Here is a 17,408-nt window from a genome sequence, read left to right on the forward strand (position 1 = left end):
GACTGCACAGCCCTCCCTGCCCGCAACTGATAAGGCAGCAAGACACGGGCGCCGGCTAATCCCTTCACTGCTGCATTACTAAGAGAGGACAGGATGCTGAGGGGGTTTACGTTGAGGCCAGGAGTGGAGAGAAAGGCACAGAGGGAGAGGAAGGTAGAGAGGTAAAAATGTGCTAAAAAAATGAAACAGCTTTGTATGGAAATCAAGACTTGGTTAACAGTATTGCTTTCTGTGAACAACACGTTTTATTTCTTAAACATCCTCCAGAGAACCTCCTGATATATCAGGAGCGTCTCCTCTTAACCCAGGCTTAGTGTTATTTCATTAGCTCAGTTACCTCCACCATCACTCCAAGGAAAACCTTTTCAGTGCAGTTAATGCAGAGAGGATGGTAACTCATCAGCTACCGCATCACCCCTCACCTCTTTCATCTCACTCATAATATCCCCCCTGTCAGACTATGGTGACCCTGAATGGTGTCAGAGCACTAAACGCTTGGTTAACAGGGGTCAACTCTTTGGCAGCTTGCTGAAAGCAGAACTAGATGACTGGCTGTCAGCATTGCTGGGAGCTGATTTTCTCAAAGCTGCTGTCATTCATCCACATGGTGTCAAACTCGAGCTCACCTCTGTGGCAGCTGGTGTGATCTACAAATACATGCAAATGTTTGAAGACACACACTCTTTAAAGCTAACTGAAAGGGCCACGCTTGTACTTTGAATACCCTGCATATAGTTTAGAGTTTTGGATATAGCCATTAGTGTTCGTTCATTCGTGTATATGAAAAGATATTGGTAGAGTCCATCCATCACAGTAAACATAAAGCCAATATTATGATTTTGTCAGTGCATTTATGTGTAAGGATAATGTAGTTTAAGCACTGCAAGAACTCTTAATGATAATATAAAATGGACAGAAATGCATGCAAACTTGATGTCTTTTGGTTTAACTGAATCTTTTATGTAAAGGACTATGCACAGTATCAAATAAATGCAACATTTAAATATCTTACTTATATCTTAGGAACTACATCAGTGGCTTCCAACCATAGTCTATATAAAAATAATTGATGTTGCTACCGTGATGTCACCAATTTGGCATTTTGGCCATTAGTATCTTAGATTTCTAGAGTCAGCAGTGACCATATTCAGATGAGTGGATTGAGCTGTAAACGATCGAGGAGTGGATCTGATTAAGAGCCTAGGGTGGCACCTCAGTTTGTCCCCCAAAGCGGCTACGCCCTTAAATACACATAACTTAAAGCCTTCATAAGATATAAACAGGTGACTTATGTACAAATTCACTCCCAGACAGTTGTCATAAATGTTGATATCAGCTCTAGAGACCAAATCTATTTTTTGTACTAAGCTGTAAGCATGTTTATGTCTTTTGTTAAATTGGGCATTTATCCATGGATGCATAAAGAGACCTGGATACAGCGTTGGGCCCCATGTATTTCTTTGAATGTTGCTCAGTGGCTAATGAAGCCAAACATGTTTAACTGCCGCGTATAAAACTACCCAAATGATCAGCTCTGCACTGTGTAGTCTTCCACCGGCTGAGCTGGTCATTTACAGTTTAGCTCTCTGCTAACTGGAATGAGGATAAAATGATTCAATCATGTGGCTCATGTAGACTTTCCAAATGTTACTGGACCACATGGATCAAATCCCGATAGTGAAACAGGTCAATTCATGGGGGTTGTGATGCTCAAAAAAAATGTGTCCACTAATTTACATATGTCTCTTTCACAATGTAAGTCAATGGGGAAAAGTCTTTTTGGGCCACAGGACATCACCTGACGGCCATTACACAGTTACAGTTACTGTACAATTTGGCCATTACAAAAAATTATTTTTAAAACTCAGAACACTTCCCGGGGGCCTGATTTTAACATGGAGGTCTATGGGGATTGACTCACGTTTGGAACCAGCCTCAAGTGGCCATTTGAGGAACTACAGTTTTTGGCACTTCAGCGTGGGCTTCATTTTTCATCCCTGGAGGTTGCTGCTTGTTTCGAAACTGAGGGCGGGAACCTCCTTAAGGGGTCACAATATACATCTGAGGAGTCTCGCGAAAATCAAGAGGATAGGAACCAGAAAAATTTAGTTTATTGTTTTTATGTTTTCTCTAATGTTTCCCTTTTTTGAGTCACTTGATCTTTAGGCCACCAGAAAAAAAGAAATGAGTGCAGCTGGTGATGAGTAGATAATGCTTCGTTTTAAGGGGTCACGGGCCAAAACTGTTGGGAGCCACTGGGCTACAACATGCAAAACCAGTGGCACGGTCCCTTAAGCAGCTTTTCATCAACAACTATTAAGGCAGCAGGCAGATGATTGGTAGGTGCGGTGTTTCTGTGTGTGGATGGCTTGAGGAGAGCCAAAGTGAGGTCTGAGTTGTCCTGAACAAATCAAAACACAAATGACTGTATAATTAGCTAGGAGGAGCTGCACGAGGCGGAGAGCATCGCCAGCAGCCTCTGTCCTCGTCACAGGAGGTTGTGTTTTCCTCAGCCCACAAGTGAGTGGATTACTGGGACTAAATCTCCTGGATGCTCTGAGTGCTATAATCGCTGAGCGAGCACAGGGCCGGGGAGCAGATGTCACATGGTCCGCAGGGTGAAGGCTGGGGAATTATGCAGGACAATTGCTGGATTGCCTTGGCATCAGGAAACCAGGAGGGAGGGAAAAAGAGGTAGAGGAGGAGGGGAAAGACTGGAGGATTGAGCGTGGACTGGGGGGGTTGGGTGGAGCCGGAGGGGGTTTCTATGCCACAGCGGTGGGGGAAGAGTTCAGGGGGGAATTACTACGAGAGGAGGCAGGTCCAAGCTGGATTGAGAGGAGGGAGTCATCAGTGACATGTTACACCACTGGGGAATACGTACAGTAGGCTAAACCTTCTGAATGCATCAAGTACTGCAATGTTTAGCCTTGCAGGGCTAGTGGTCACATTTCCTTTCTGAGAATGATTCACTCTCCTCCTGGTGTTTGGAAGTAAGCTTCCTCTGTGGCTCTGGACTCCTTGTTATTTCCTAATGGCCATGCCGCTCAAGGAACACTACTATACATCCCAAGGGAAGGCTTGAGGAAGACACCCTGCATGAACTCATTAAATATTTATGAACGCCACTCTTCTGTGAAAAAGAAGTGATAGAGATAGCCTGAGAAGGGACGCAAGCACAGCTGCAGTTTGTACGGCAGAGTGTTTTTAAAAGCTGAATGAGGAGAGCTGGGAAGGGGAGCTGAGTAGCAGAGTCATGGTTCCTCATAATAAAAAGCCAACATTTTTCCTCCCTGCAGTGCAGATTACTACAAATTTGAGGGAAGAGACTGTGAGTCACTGCCTGTCCTACTTATGTTAAGTGCCTAATAACCATGGACTCTGGAATAAAGTGAATTTGCATACATCTATTTTAAGACTTTGATATGGTCGTGGTGATAAAGCAGAGCAGGCTGGGGAGAAGGGGGCACGGAGCCAGCGGATTCTTCAGACTTCCTCAAAATGTATAATCTGTTTTCAAATATTATGTAAATGAGGCACAAGAACTGCAACTCTCAAGAGCCGACTGTAATCTACAGGGTGTTAAATGACCAGGAAGTTGCTGTACCTTGATATGTTTGACACCACAGCTTACAAGCTTGCTCGGCTGGTACAAATCCCACGATATGTCAAATATCTGTAAGGAAAAAACACAATGCAATGAATATTGATACATTGTCACATTATGTATATTATTATGCAGGATTTTGATCCTTCATGTATCTATTTAAAGTAACGTTCATCTAGTTAATCTTATTCAAATATAACCGGAATTGTGGACGAGGGTTGGGTTAACCCGTTAACACCTAGATCGACATTAGTTTTTTTTTTAAGCTGCATTCAGATGCCTTTCACAAGCATTTAAACCTCTGAAACCTGAGAAAATTAGTGTGATTTCTTTAAAAAACACTGGGAAAAATATAATGAGTAACCTAGCAAGAAATGTACCACAAACTGCAAAAACTGAGCAAAAGTTTACATGGAAATGATATGAAAATCAGCTGGAGGTTCATTAAATATTACGTATGGTAGCTTATTACATATTATCAAAAAATGGGTGAATATGTCCAAAAAACTATATTGTTATATATCTCTTAATTATATGTTCAAAATTATGTTACAGAAAAAAAGAAATCTAATCAATCTTCATTTCAGTTATCTGACATTCATTTATAAAATCTAAGAGGAATCTTTAATGACATGCCTTTAACCACGGATATGGAAAGCTTTAACCCTGTTTATCTTGTCAGTATTTAACAGTCCCTGAAGCTGAATTATTAAAGACCATAGTCTTGATAAGATCTGATGTGTACTTTATCTGTAGTTTCTTTAAATATACAAATTCCTTGAAAAATTTACATGTGTTAATTCTCTGGTAATCTTTTTCATATTCAAGCAAATTTGGTATTGTAGCTGAAATATCCTTCATTGAATGGATACTGCATCGAATCAAAAACAAAATTGCAATGATTCAGGAAATCAGTGGTCATACTAACCCCTATTCTGGACTTCTACTGATCAGATTTTTAACAAAAGGCTTAGGGTAGAAAGAGGACAAAAATATAAGCACAACAAAGGAAACTGAATGAGAAATGTGTGTGTGTGTGCATGTGTGTCTTCGCACAGACTGCGTTATAATGTGTGTGTGGGCTGCATTAGAAAACAACAGCTGCCTGTATTTCATCTTTTTAAAATTCCTTTTCATTAGCTGTGCACCCTTTCAGATGGGCTCTGGAACGCTCACAATCAATCAGGCCTAACTTGTTTATGTCCCCTTTGGGCAGGCGCTCCATCCCGCGTTTAAAGCTAATTGAGGCGGTCGATACTGAGCTTGTGACAGAGTCAGGGGAGGAAGAAAGTGTTTACCCTGTCTGTATGACCAGGAGCGGCTGCCAAAACCTTCCCTCTCCTCCAGTCCCACACACAGATTGTGTTTTTAGAGTCCAAACCCACAGACACCAGACACTGCGAAGAGAGCAAAAAGAAAAAAGACATCACAGATTGAACTGACTCTGCTCTGTTGCACTAATCACCGCAAAGCAAACTATGCTACCTCCACTGTGGCATGGCAGGCCTCAATGAAAGGGCTAATAACGGCTTCAGAGCAGAACAGAACAGTTGTCCAGCCCCTGGCACTTCCAGTGAGCACATTTGAGTGCTTTTGCTGGAGGAGCCTCCTATAGCTGACTGAGTGAGTAGGCAGCAGCAGCAGTGGAGCAGAAGAGAGCAGCTCTTATGGAAACCCTTCTTCACTCTGCAGCTTGCTTTACATGATAGAGGATGTCCTCTTTGATCCATTGCTGAATCAATGTTTGGCTATGAATACAAGTCTCTGCTGAGGCATTTGCACTATTTTACCTTGTTTTTTAGAGAGGTGTGTATTTTAATGATGAGCAAAGAGGCCCCGCATGACGAAACCTTGTGAAACCATGTTGATGAGGGTGTTGAAAAGTCCATCCGTACTTAAAAAGCTCTAGCAATTTTTTTAGCCACACTAGTGGTGAGGCTCAAGGGATGTCGGACTGTCAGTTGGTCCCCCACTTTAGTCCAGACTGAAATATCTCAACAACTTTTGGAGGAATTGCCTTGAATTTCTTTTTTACAGACATTCATGGTCCCCAGATGATAAATCCTAGTGACTTTGGTGATGCCCTGATTTTTCTTTAGCATAATATTTCAACAATGATTTGAAAGGTGCCATGAAATTTGGTGGTAACATCCATGTTCCTTTAAGGGGGATCTGTGATAACTTTGGTGAACTCTGTGGCAACTCCAAAGCCCTCCTCGAGTACCACCTTGTCTGGTGTGTTTAAGATCTCTCCCTGGTGCAACACAGTGGATTTAAATGAGCGGCTTGTCAGTAAGCAGATTCAGGAGTTCATAACGAGTTGATCATTTGAATCAGCTGTGTTGGATCAGGGAAAGCTTTAAAACATGCACTCGAGTAGAGGTTTTGGAAACCCTGCTCTAGCACTACAACCAGGTCAAAATTTTGCCAAATCGTAGTAGGGCTGCCATAAATTGACATGCTCTCCCTAAGCATCTAAAACTGATGCTGGGGGGTCTCAAGAATGTCAGAGTTTGGTGTGTTGGGTCACTGTCCAGGCCTTGGCCCAGTACTTTAGTTTATGAACAAATATCTTCAAAAACTAATCACATTCAATTAGCTTCAGTTACCCTGTGTGTGGAGTGCTAATTAGCAAGTGTTAGCATGCTAACATGCTACACTACAGTGCTGGTACACTTTAAACCTGCTAAACACCAGCATGTTAGCATGGTGAAGTTAGCATTCAGCCCCAAGTGCCTCAGTAAAGCTTTAGAAAGTTGCTAGCATGATTGTGGACTTATTGTTTAGCTAATATACTGCAATTTTGAAAGTTGGCGTTTATGAAATATGACAGCTTAGATAAAAGGGCTTTTTTTACGTTTTCTTTCTGAGGGTTAATGAGAGTTTAATGATTGTGTGCAATCACGTGTACCGGAACGTTTTTAATCAGAACATGAGCAACCACATGTAACCTCAACCAAAACATGATGTGACATGTAGACAACTGGCTAAAACACTCAAAACAACATAAATAAAATAAAACAAAGGTCATGAATTACACTCCTCTTACCAGTCATCACAACTGCAGCTCATATTGAAATACCTAGAAGCGACATCTCAAACGTCAGGGTATATTTTGATATTGCTGTAATACATGGACAGGGTAATGACACAGGATATTCCTCTGGATTGTCCTGAGTTCAGCTTCGACTTCCTCTAATCCAGGAAGAGAAGAGATGGAGAGTAAATAGAGCCGCTAAACTGAGAAGCGATGGAGCCTCCTCTGGCTTTAAACACTGTCACATTCTATCTAAATCCCCAAGCTCTCTACCCAAGCAGGAAAATAGCACGGGGTCATCTCCCTGTCTCTTACTGCAAAACACAGGAGGTATAACTCTGCTGTGAGAGCTCCTATGGGAAGAAGAGAGAAACGTGCAAGGATAAAAACCTGGAGATGTTTTTTCACTGTATTGATTTTTATAGTCAAAATCAACATTGGGTGGAGGTTGCGGTGTGTAAATATTAACTGGTGGCAAGTCTACAGGGAGTTGGCTGGGAAGACAACATGAAAAGGCTCAAAGCAAGTTCCACACAATGTGAATATGTTGCATGGTCCAGATGCTTATTTTCTCCCATGAGTATTTAAAGGCTCCTTATGTGCTAAAGCTTTTTTCACCTAACGCAACCAGGTCCTGTCAAAGTCCGATGCAAAGCATCAATCACTGCGACTGACTGTTTTCCTGTAAAATCTACCAAGTAAAGCCTGTCTGGGTGTAGCTGTCCAGTCAATACTGCTGGAGTAATCACAGATGTGTCATTCAAAAACTCAGCCCAGCAGGCGGGCTGCAAAAGCCAGCCTGCAGCTCTTGAGTGGAGTTTTGATTGCTGCTGCTGTGCCTCTTAAAATGAACACTTCTGTTGACACTTTCAGTCTGTCTGTCTGTGTTCTTTTCTACAGAGCAGAAACTAGTGCCCTGTGGAAGAAATAATAATAAAAAGAGCTGCAATTCAAACAATGCTAGGGAACAGTCAATTCCCTGGATGATTCTGTGCCCGATTCTAGGCATGGGCACTTGTCAGGGTATTACAGTATACCTGGGTATTTAGAAATCCAAACGGTAGGATTTAATACAGACCTTCAACTTTCTATTAACTTCATACTGCATGCATGAGCAGTGTGTGTTCACACTGGCAGCATTTATTGCTGCATCACTGCTGCAGAGCTGCCTACTGTTATGAATATTGTATTTCTACAATTAACAGCACATACTTCACTCATTTCAGAAGCTGTGCAAGCTCCTGCATTGTCAGCAACATGGTCCTGCTTTGTTTCATGGTAAAATGCCTTGTGTCAACAACTGAAGGAATTCTGTCGGCAGAAACGTTGGGCTTTTATTTTGAAATAGAATCGGGAAAAGTTGAGTCAAACAGATAAATTTTTATTTCATCTTGTCTGTGTAAGATAAAGTCATTGAAACTGTAGTACAATGTGGTATAGAGTCAATATAATTATCAAAAGGCCATTTTCACTGTCTATTTTTGCTGAAAACCACGCACGTCATGCTGAAAATGCACCACACACTTATACCATCATATATACCTCAACCATTCGCCATTCCACAGCTGAGTGAAAAATTAGATACCACCCAAGCCTCAGTGGATTCTCATCATTTGAAGATTATTGTGTTATACCTGTCCCTCCAAGTCGAAGGCCAGGCAGGCGATGCCATGTGTGTGCACATCCTTGAGGATGGACACAGTCTGCACTGTGTAGGAGTCCCATACACAGATGTAAGGCTCCTTGCCCACCTGTCCTGTGGCCACCAACACACGCTCCGGATGCAGAGCTAAACTGTACAGAGAGAGAGAGGGGAGAGAAAACATCTGGTTAGCGTTGCCATTTGCGTGCTTATGTATGTGTGCCGGGAGCAGACGAGGGATTCATCCTCCCGGCGGAAACCACTGGGATGAGATGAGCACATTAAGTCTGTGATGGGTCTGAAGCAGAGGGGCAGCTTGATGAGGTGACATGGTCCAATTAACTCAGTCATGCTCAAATACACAGCCTGGCTTCATGCATGCCTACAGGGTGTTCACAGAGTATAAAAAGCACTATTGGTGAATCTGCAAATTCCATTTTTCTCTATTTTTGTGCCTTTTTTCAGCATCCTTTGAACTATTCTCTGCCCATTTCACCTTTTCTAATTCATGTGGGGTTTCCTCGCATCACCAGGCATATGTTTGTAACACTGTTACATCATCCACCCCCTCCCCCTGCTCCGCCCAGCCTTTCAGCGGCCGCCAGTCACGTTCCAGGCAGGCCTGAGTGATTCACTGGGCAATTCTTCCTCTTGCCTTGTCCTGGCCTATATATTTCATGCTGCGACGGAGCTCCCTCCATTACAATCAAGCTGCCTGTTTTGCCAACTGCTCTCCAGAATTTCTAATCCTGGCTTGTATTCAGGCAGCCGGCTGGATGAGGCTTCACAGGCCGGGCAGCCTCGACCTGCCGAGTCCAAGCAGCTTGTGACAAACAAGGCCCTCTTACACTTTTACTTTCTCACAGTTTCCATACACCTCTTTTTCTCTGTCCTCTTAGGTTCTCAGGCTGAATCTTTCTGTCTGACTCAAGACACCTCATCTGCATTCGAAACGTCACCACGGACTTGACAAAGCTTTGGCGGTGTGACGTCTCTGAAAGCTGGTGGGCGAGATGTGACAGGCCGGATCTTTGTCCTCCCTCAACCCTCTCTCTTCTTGTTCTCTCTCTGATCACCTCCGCTTCCCCACCTTCTCTGTTGAACCTCTCTCCAACCTGGCACAATTTCCACATCTTACTTTTTATGAATTATATAATCAGAGCAAAGCGGCTATAAATAGCATTCAGAGGAAGAGAGGGAAAAAATGATTGGAACACTTTGAGATGCAGACAGACACAGCTGAGAAAACTGCTTTGGCACGAGCAGGTAGTGCGCAACAAATCCGTCTGGTACAACATGAAACGCTGTAGAATAAAATGTGTCCAACAGCTATGGAGTCAATCTGAGGCCAAAAGTACTTGCAGGAAGCGCTGACACTCAGCCGGACTTTCACTGCAGTTATGTCTTATATCCTACCAGCTTTGTGCCATGTCCATGTTACAGCATGGGAAATCCAGTGCGGTCTTGGAGCCAACAACAACAAGATTGCTGTTTCATTTACATTTCTGTCAGCTGAAGAGCTTGCTAAATGCCATCACTAATGACTTAGCCTGCAGTGCCTCACCGCAGTTCTCTTGTTTGATATAGGCTACGGCTGTTTGATGCGGCTGTCTTCCATCTGCCGAGTCCTGTAGTACAAAACTAGCTAAATACTGCAGCAATTAAACCTGTTTTCATATAGATACCAGGCAAATAAATAGCCTGAGAAGATGATTTCTTGTCATGGTGATGACGCAGAGATGCAGCAGGAGGAAACGAGGGTCAACTAAGCTAAATAGATAAGCACATTCATACCTTTACCCGCTCCAGCACGAGCATTTTTCACTTCTCCAACAATCTTTTTTCTTTTTATTAAATATGGACAGGAATAATGAAAGACCTTCATGATGTGGTGAGCTTCTGAGACTACTTTTCCTACGCAGTAGTTTCCATTGTCTGATTTTGCCTACAGTGGATTAAAAAGAGGCAGAGGATTAGCACATTTCTAAAGGTCTATACAGTACGGGATATTTCCCAGGATTCCACAGAGAGTTTTTAATCTAGATGCCCATCAAACTCCCATCTAAAACACCTTCCCATACAGCGCACGCACGCTGCACAAAATCTGGAATCAGATAAACAAGTGTCGTGGCGCTCTGCTCTGCTAACGGACAGAGAAGAAGAAGGAGAGAAGGAGAAAAACCTCAGGCTGGATTCTGGCTTAACGTGACATGATGGTAACCAGGAGAAAAAAGTTCTGCCACAGATTATAAACTGAGTGTCAGAAATGTTTTAGTCCTCTAATACTTTGATTTAAAAAAATAATTGATTTAATAATGAAATAATTTGTAAAGTCATTTATTAGGGGGAAATAAAGAATTGCTGCTTCTCAAAAAAATGAATTTGGTGCTTTTGTCTGTTTTATATCGCTGCATATTTAATATCTTTGGGTTTTGGTTGCTCTGGGAACATGTACAACCATTTTCTCATAATTTTATGACTAAATTGATAATGATTAATCAATCTCTTAAAAAATGTAATTAAAAGATCAAAAATTAAATGATCAAAAATTAAAGTGACCATTGGTTGTAGCCCTAATAAATATAATAAAGACCTGATACCAGACTAAATATCATCAGGGATATTTTGACAAAATGTATTAAACATACTAGAAGGGCTGCAACAATAATTGTTAATCAACTGTGAATGGATACTAATTGCTTCAGTCCTACTTATTTGACCTTTTGATTATTTGCAGGTAGCTCCGCTATATTCAAGAGAAAGCAGACATCTCTTTGGCCGATATCTCCATCACCCTGCAAGTCACACCAGATCAATCTAGATTGATAAATAGCACTACAGGTAAGAGAAAAAAAATGTAACTTTGATTTGGGGATGAACTGTCGCTTTAAAGTTTGGCATCATTGACACCTGGGCTGTTTCCTGGTGAGGCTAAAGTGAGGACAACGATATCTGAGCATGTGAATCCGCTTCTGCCTCATCTGTGTAAAACATTCATAACTTCACAACTTAAATGAGACTTCTTTAATCTCAGCGACAACAATGCTGAATCATGGCACTGTGCTAAGTAACTGTACTGAACTCTGGAGGATCCTAATTGGGGCGGACAGATGTGCTCTTTAGAGGCTAGACAGCTACTCACAGTGATGATGAGACCTAAGACCTCGGCATCTCACTGACACTCTGCACAGAGCACCTAAAAATATGTGTAAAAGGTACGAAGCAAGAGGAAGTAGACAACATTGTCACCAGCAGTAAAGGTTATTGAGATGATGCCTTTTTGCTACAATCTTCTCACCAGATCTCATTTTATTTGACCTTTTTGTTCTTTTCGGTTATGGTAATTCAAATTTATGAGCATGGTTTGATGCAGTCATAAATTATTGAATAGGGTGGTGACTGACATTCTACTGAGACTAAAATCCACAGAAAAGCTCACAGAAGACAGTGTTTTAGAAAATATATAGCACAAACCTCAACGGTGAATAATTCTACATTAAAAAACAAAAAAAAGATAGATACAGGAATGCCTAAATCATATCTATTATCTATCATGGCTGCTGTCAATACTAATTGCCTGACAACACACTTATGTCATTTATTTCACATGCAGAGTTTTAATTTGTGTAATAATAATGTTGTTAGAAACTAAAATATTGCATGTTTATAAAAACACTCTCACTTAATATAACATGGGTGTCTGTTTTTGTACTTTTGACTTTAAGCTCACACATTAATATGCAGAGTTAGTTCACATTTGCTCACACAGTTCACAGAATAGAGGTGCAAGACTCTTCTCTGCAAACCTGACACGTTTTATTGCATGCACCATGCTGCTAATTCTAACAGGGAAAAGTAATTTTTTTAGGAGCTCAATAAAAATTCTCCAGCGATATTAATGGAAATGAATTCACTGCGTCTCTCCAAGGCTCACTGAAACAAGACCAGTCTGGCATCTATAATCCATAACTCTGGCTGTGGTCCATCATAATGTTAACAAGATATTGTAACATGAGATGGCCTTTTATTCCTTCGTCCATAACACCCTCTCATTAACTCTTGTGCTCTATCATGACAAAGAACATGAATAAGCCAAGATTTTGAATGACAGCAGACAACAAAGCTAGTGTTGATGCAGTCTTTTGACATTTTTAGATGCTGATGCCAATAAGCATTTGATTTTGGTGCAGAAATGAACATTCTTACTGATTCAAAATATGAATAAATATGTTATGTACCCTCCACCCTTCATTACCTAAACTGGATTGCACGTGCTGTTTTGCAACAGTCATGAGAACTCAATGTGATTACACACTTTAGTCATCCCAGGATTCTGCTTATTTTTAGTGTGCATGTTATGTCTATTTTTCAAATGCATTTGTGTGCATTGTTCAGGTGAGCGTGTGCATGTCCTGCATGTCAACATGATTGCTAAAAGGGAGAGATTAAGCTTTGTGGTACTGACTCCTGCAGGTTTTTTCGCAGTAGCCTCCAGTTCTTTGAGTTTTAGACTTGAATACATATCTGAGCTGCTGGGAACACTACAGAAAGATGTGAGAAAAAGACTGCAAATAACAGTTTATGCTGCTCATTTTACTAACATGACTCGAGGGGGAATTGTGTTTTAACTACAGCACTTTAACATCCCTAGTCTTTTATGTTATTGCCCAATAACCTGTGAATCTAATTTAAGTACCTGACCAGCGAGGGAAGGCCAGACTATCTTGTACCCTTGTTGCACTGTCATGGACAGCTGAGCCTTTGTGAAAACCTGCTTATTAGCTCCTCTACATCCGACCAGTTAAAAGAGGCTGCAAAGCAAGATAAAACCAAATGGGGGAAACAAGGCCAGCAATTAATTGATGAAGTAAAACACCACTTAATATGTAGCTCACAAACAACCAAAATAGAATGAGAAAACGGAAAACAAGAGCAACAAAGAGGGAAACAGAGAGAGAGACGGTGCTATCTGAGGGGGCTGTATCTATTCCACATGAGTTAGTGCAACGTGAGAGCAGTCAGACAGTTATTCAGCACTGAATCTGCTGAGGACTGCTCCTGGTCGTGCCAGTCTAAGTCAAAGGAAGTGTTTATGAGAGCTTCACAAGCACTCCTCTGAGATCTGCATGTCAAATGACTATTAACTGGTCTGTGTCAACAATAACAGGCAGCTCAAGAGATCTGTGTAGAAATTGTTCAGTAAATGTGTTCATATTGCCAAAGCTTTGTATCTATTTAACGGCCCAGCTGCAGAAAAAAAGACCTGAGGACTCAATAAGAAGCCTGATTGGACTGAATCCTCACAAATATGCGTACAACAGTGAGAACAAATGTACAGATGGCCAATTTGATGGCTATTTCTTATATTAGCATATTCATTACTGTTGCAAATGCAGCCAGTGACTCCTCCAGCTAAGTGTTTGAACTCAGGCACTTCACCCACGGGGCAGCCGAGGGTTAGTATCCCTATTGTCTCATCAATAATGGAGCAGGAGTCCAGCTGACTACCGACACAGTATATAACGCTAGTCATCTCCAGGCCAACCCACACACACGTCAACACAAGCACTGGAGCGTTGGACACATGTTGTTGTTGTTTTGCGTGCTGAGAAAACAGTTGGAATAAGGCAGGATCACTAATGCGAGTGATGCAACACGGGTGACTTTGCGGTGTTTTATCAAAGAGAAAATGATTCAAGGTTTGTTTGAGTTACCACAACCCACAGAAAGCTTTCAACTCCAAGGATGCTTTCAAGGACAGCTAAGTGCAGTTTTCAGAATTGCACATCAGTATTATTGCTCCCCACAAGGGTGTAGGTTTTCTTTTTACATGGGAAGGTAGAGGAGGGCATATGATGGGTTTGGGTTTGAGCATCAAACACATCATTTCCTACAGTCTGGTGATTTTGTTGCACCAATCTGTGCCTTTTCTGCATCAATTTATGGTCTTTAATGTTGGGCAAACGCACATGCTCTAAATATTCAGGGTGATATTTCCTCTGCGTAGCTCCCAAAATCTACATGCATGGCTCCTCTTGTGCTGGAGAGAAAAGGACATGCAGCTGTTTTATCAAAGCTTTTAAAATATGTTGAAACATGTCTTCTGCCAGATAGAGACCAAACCAGCTGTGCCAGTCATGCCCATTAGACCGGAGAAATTTAGATTTTCCTTTAATTATCCTTATCCTCTCCTGACTTATATTGATTCTCTGACCTTCTTGTCTGGTTGTGACAACTGAGCCCCCTTGTTTGTTTCTCTCTCTTTTGTTTCATTTTCATCTAATTATTTGTTCATTATTTCCTTATCTTATGTGTAGTGTATTAATACATTTTGGTGTCACTGCTACCCATAAGTCTTGTTTTGATTGTTGCCGTTATTGTGATTTCAGTTATTGCCTTTATTTCTGCGATGGTCTCTCTTTTGGAGGTGAGAGGGTAAGAGGAGAAAACATTGTGGAAAAAATGGAAGAATTCTTGATTGCTCTGTTATTTGTATGCCTTTGTTCTCCCATTACAAAAAAATCTAATCTGTTCATGATTCATTGTTTAAGCAATCTGCAGAAAATGAATAGTCAACTATTTTGATAATCAATTAATCATTTAAGTCAGTTCTCCTTTCCAATAGAGCCAGAGTTATGTTTACTTGTTAAACCTACTGCTCTAAATTTCAGAAACAACAATGTTGCTGTTGCAAGAAAATGTATAGCTCTAACTTGGAAGCCAGATTGCCCTTTAACTATGTCAAAATGGTGCTCAGAAATGAATAAATGTACCTCTGGAGAAAACAACGTATATTACGATAAGCAGATATGATCAGTTTATCAAGATATGGCAACCCTATAGAGACCGTATGGACTCGCTATGTCTGCAATTTATTGACTGACTTGTTGTAGACTCACTGCCGTAACTGTAATGGTACGCCCTGTGGATATTTATCTATGTAATATCTCTCATGTTATGTTTTGTTATGCCTTATTTAGTTTTGTGTATTTGACCTTGCTGACATGGTTGGCAAGGTAGATCTGTAATAGGGCTGGGACGTGGTGGGAAGAGGGAAGGGGATATTGTCTTGTCTAGTTTTTGTATTGTTATTTTGTGTTTTTAAATATGTAAATAAAAAGAAATTGTTTCTTTAAATCTTTTGAGTCGTTTGTTTATTTTAAAAAAAAATGACATTCTCTGATGACTGGATTTACCGCTTTTCTTGGTGTATTTTTTTAAATTAAATATCTCAGATGAAAAAACAACATTTTAAGTCATTACCTTAAGCTCAGGAAACACTGCAATTGGCGTTTCCCCCTATCTTATAGATGAAATAGGTTTGATGTTTAATTCTAAAGTAGCTTAATAATCTTGCAGTTCTGCAGCTAAAAGAATGGCAGCAGTGTAATTGTAGTATGGTCTCAGAATAATAATTGAATAATCAGAGAAAACGATGAGGGAAAAATGGAAGAATTATTGTTTGCTCTATGATTTATATGCCTTGTATTGTTCTTCCAATAAAAAAAGAAAGAAAAAGAAAGAAATGTTCACAAATCATTGTTAAAGCAATCTGCAGCAAATGAATGGTCAACTATTTTGATAATCAATTAATCATTTAACGCTTTGGAACCTGGAATTGGTTTGATTGGTGTAAAAACATGGGGAAAAGACAATGACAAACCTGGCAATAAAGGTGACAAGAAAATGACCCTAAAATTACTTTTAAAAAAGAGGGGGATTATTAGAAAATTATTCAAAAAAATAGTGAACGGTGTCCAGAAAACTATGTTTATAATTATAATATTTTTGTATTTGAATGTTATGTTACAAAAATATTATAAAATAAATAAACAATTCTTTTGTTCATTTTCTAAACTTTTTTATTTTTTTTTATTTTTTACTCTTTTGTATAGGCTATTTTCTGGTAATTTTCTTGCAACTTTTTTTAATACAATTTTTGGCTTGTCCTTGTGTTTCTGAAAGAAATGAAACCAGTTTGCCCAGGTTTCAAAGGGGTAAGTCATATATTGACAAAAAAATGACATCTATTTAATTCTCCGTTTGCTGCTTTTCTTGGTGTGATATCTTTATAAACTGATTATATCTAAAAACATAATCTTGAGCACAGGAAGCATTTTAAGTGGCATTTCTTCATATTTTATAGATCAAATAATTCATTTAGGTTTGATGATTGCCACTAATGTTAGAGCAGCTGTGCATATACAAGAGGAGTGGCAGCTGTGTAATCTTAAGTAGTGCGAGACCCTTCAATCTGGAGGGCTGGCAAAAAGCATCTGCCCTGCTGGATGACACCGAAGCCCCTTACAAACTCCTGGGATGCTTTTCAGTAGGTGTGTGCCTCCTATGGAGCTCAAAAAATATATCATATTACATTACACAAGGTGACACCAGCACCTACAGTAACAACACTACAGTATCAATTCATTTTCTGCTGTGGGTCAATTGTTGTCCGAGGTGCTGAAACAAACTGTGTGTTATTTACCTGATTATGTCATCGTTGTGCCCTAGGTAAAATTTCTGCTTGTGCTCCCGGGTGTTGTACACAACTCCCACACCGGCGACAAAATAGACTATTTCCTTGGCGGCGGTGTAGTACAGGTTGTTGCGGCACTGATGTCCCCGGTATCCGTACACCCACTCCAGTCTCAGGTGGCAGTTGGGAGCAGTTCTGTCAGCCATGTCCGCACTTCCGTGTGTGTCTCTCTGTCGCTATCACGTAGGTTTTCTGATACAGTGTCATTCACCAAAAAGGATTTATTTTAAGCCCGCATGTCCCATTAGTTCCGTTGGATTTCCACCGGTCCACAGAGAGCACTGAAATTGGGCATTTTTGAGGGTCATGTGAATATATCGTCTCGCTGTCCGTTGAGATGAGAGCCCTCTGTCTCTGTGTGAGAAACAGGTCTCTAAGCTGCTGTAGTCATGGTGAGGATGTACTTGTTCAGCCCGAGGCTCGCGCTCCTCTTCGACACAGGTCAAAGCTCCTGTCAAATCCTACAAAGATGGAGCTGCACTGTTATTCCGTAAGCACCGCCCACAAAAATGACGGACCAACCTGTCGTCCAATCAGATCCTTTCACTCATCCTCGAGGGAAGGACGACTCCGTCATGGCTATGAA

At 40.9% G+C, this 17,408-nt stretch overlaps 1 protein-coding gene across 1 annotated transcript in view; it reads right to left on the reverse strand.

Moving 5' to 3' along the window:
• The window catches only part of eml5 (EMAP like 5), a 54,600-nt gene extending 37,349 nt beyond the window's left edge, over nucleotides 1-17,251 (reverse strand). The window contains 4 exon segments of the mRNA XM_042500575.1: nucleotides 3,608-3,676; nucleotides 4,906-5,004; nucleotides 8,279-8,438; nucleotides 16,772-17,251. Coding sequence (XP_042356509.1) covers nucleotides 3,608-3,676; nucleotides 4,906-5,004; nucleotides 8,279-8,438; nucleotides 16,772-16,968 — 525 coding nt within the window. The 5' untranslated portion in view covers nucleotides 16,969-17,251.
• Nucleotides 17,252-17,408: the final 157 nt, after the last annotated feature.

Source organism: Plectropomus leopardus, chromosome 14 (assembly GCF_008729295.1).
Source record: "Plectropomus leopardus isolate mb chromosome 14, YSFRI_Pleo_2.0, whole genome shotgun sequence".
In the NCBI taxonomy this organism is placed as follows: domain Eukaryota; kingdom Metazoa; phylum Chordata; class Actinopteri; order Perciformes; family Serranidae; genus Plectropomus; species Plectropomus leopardus.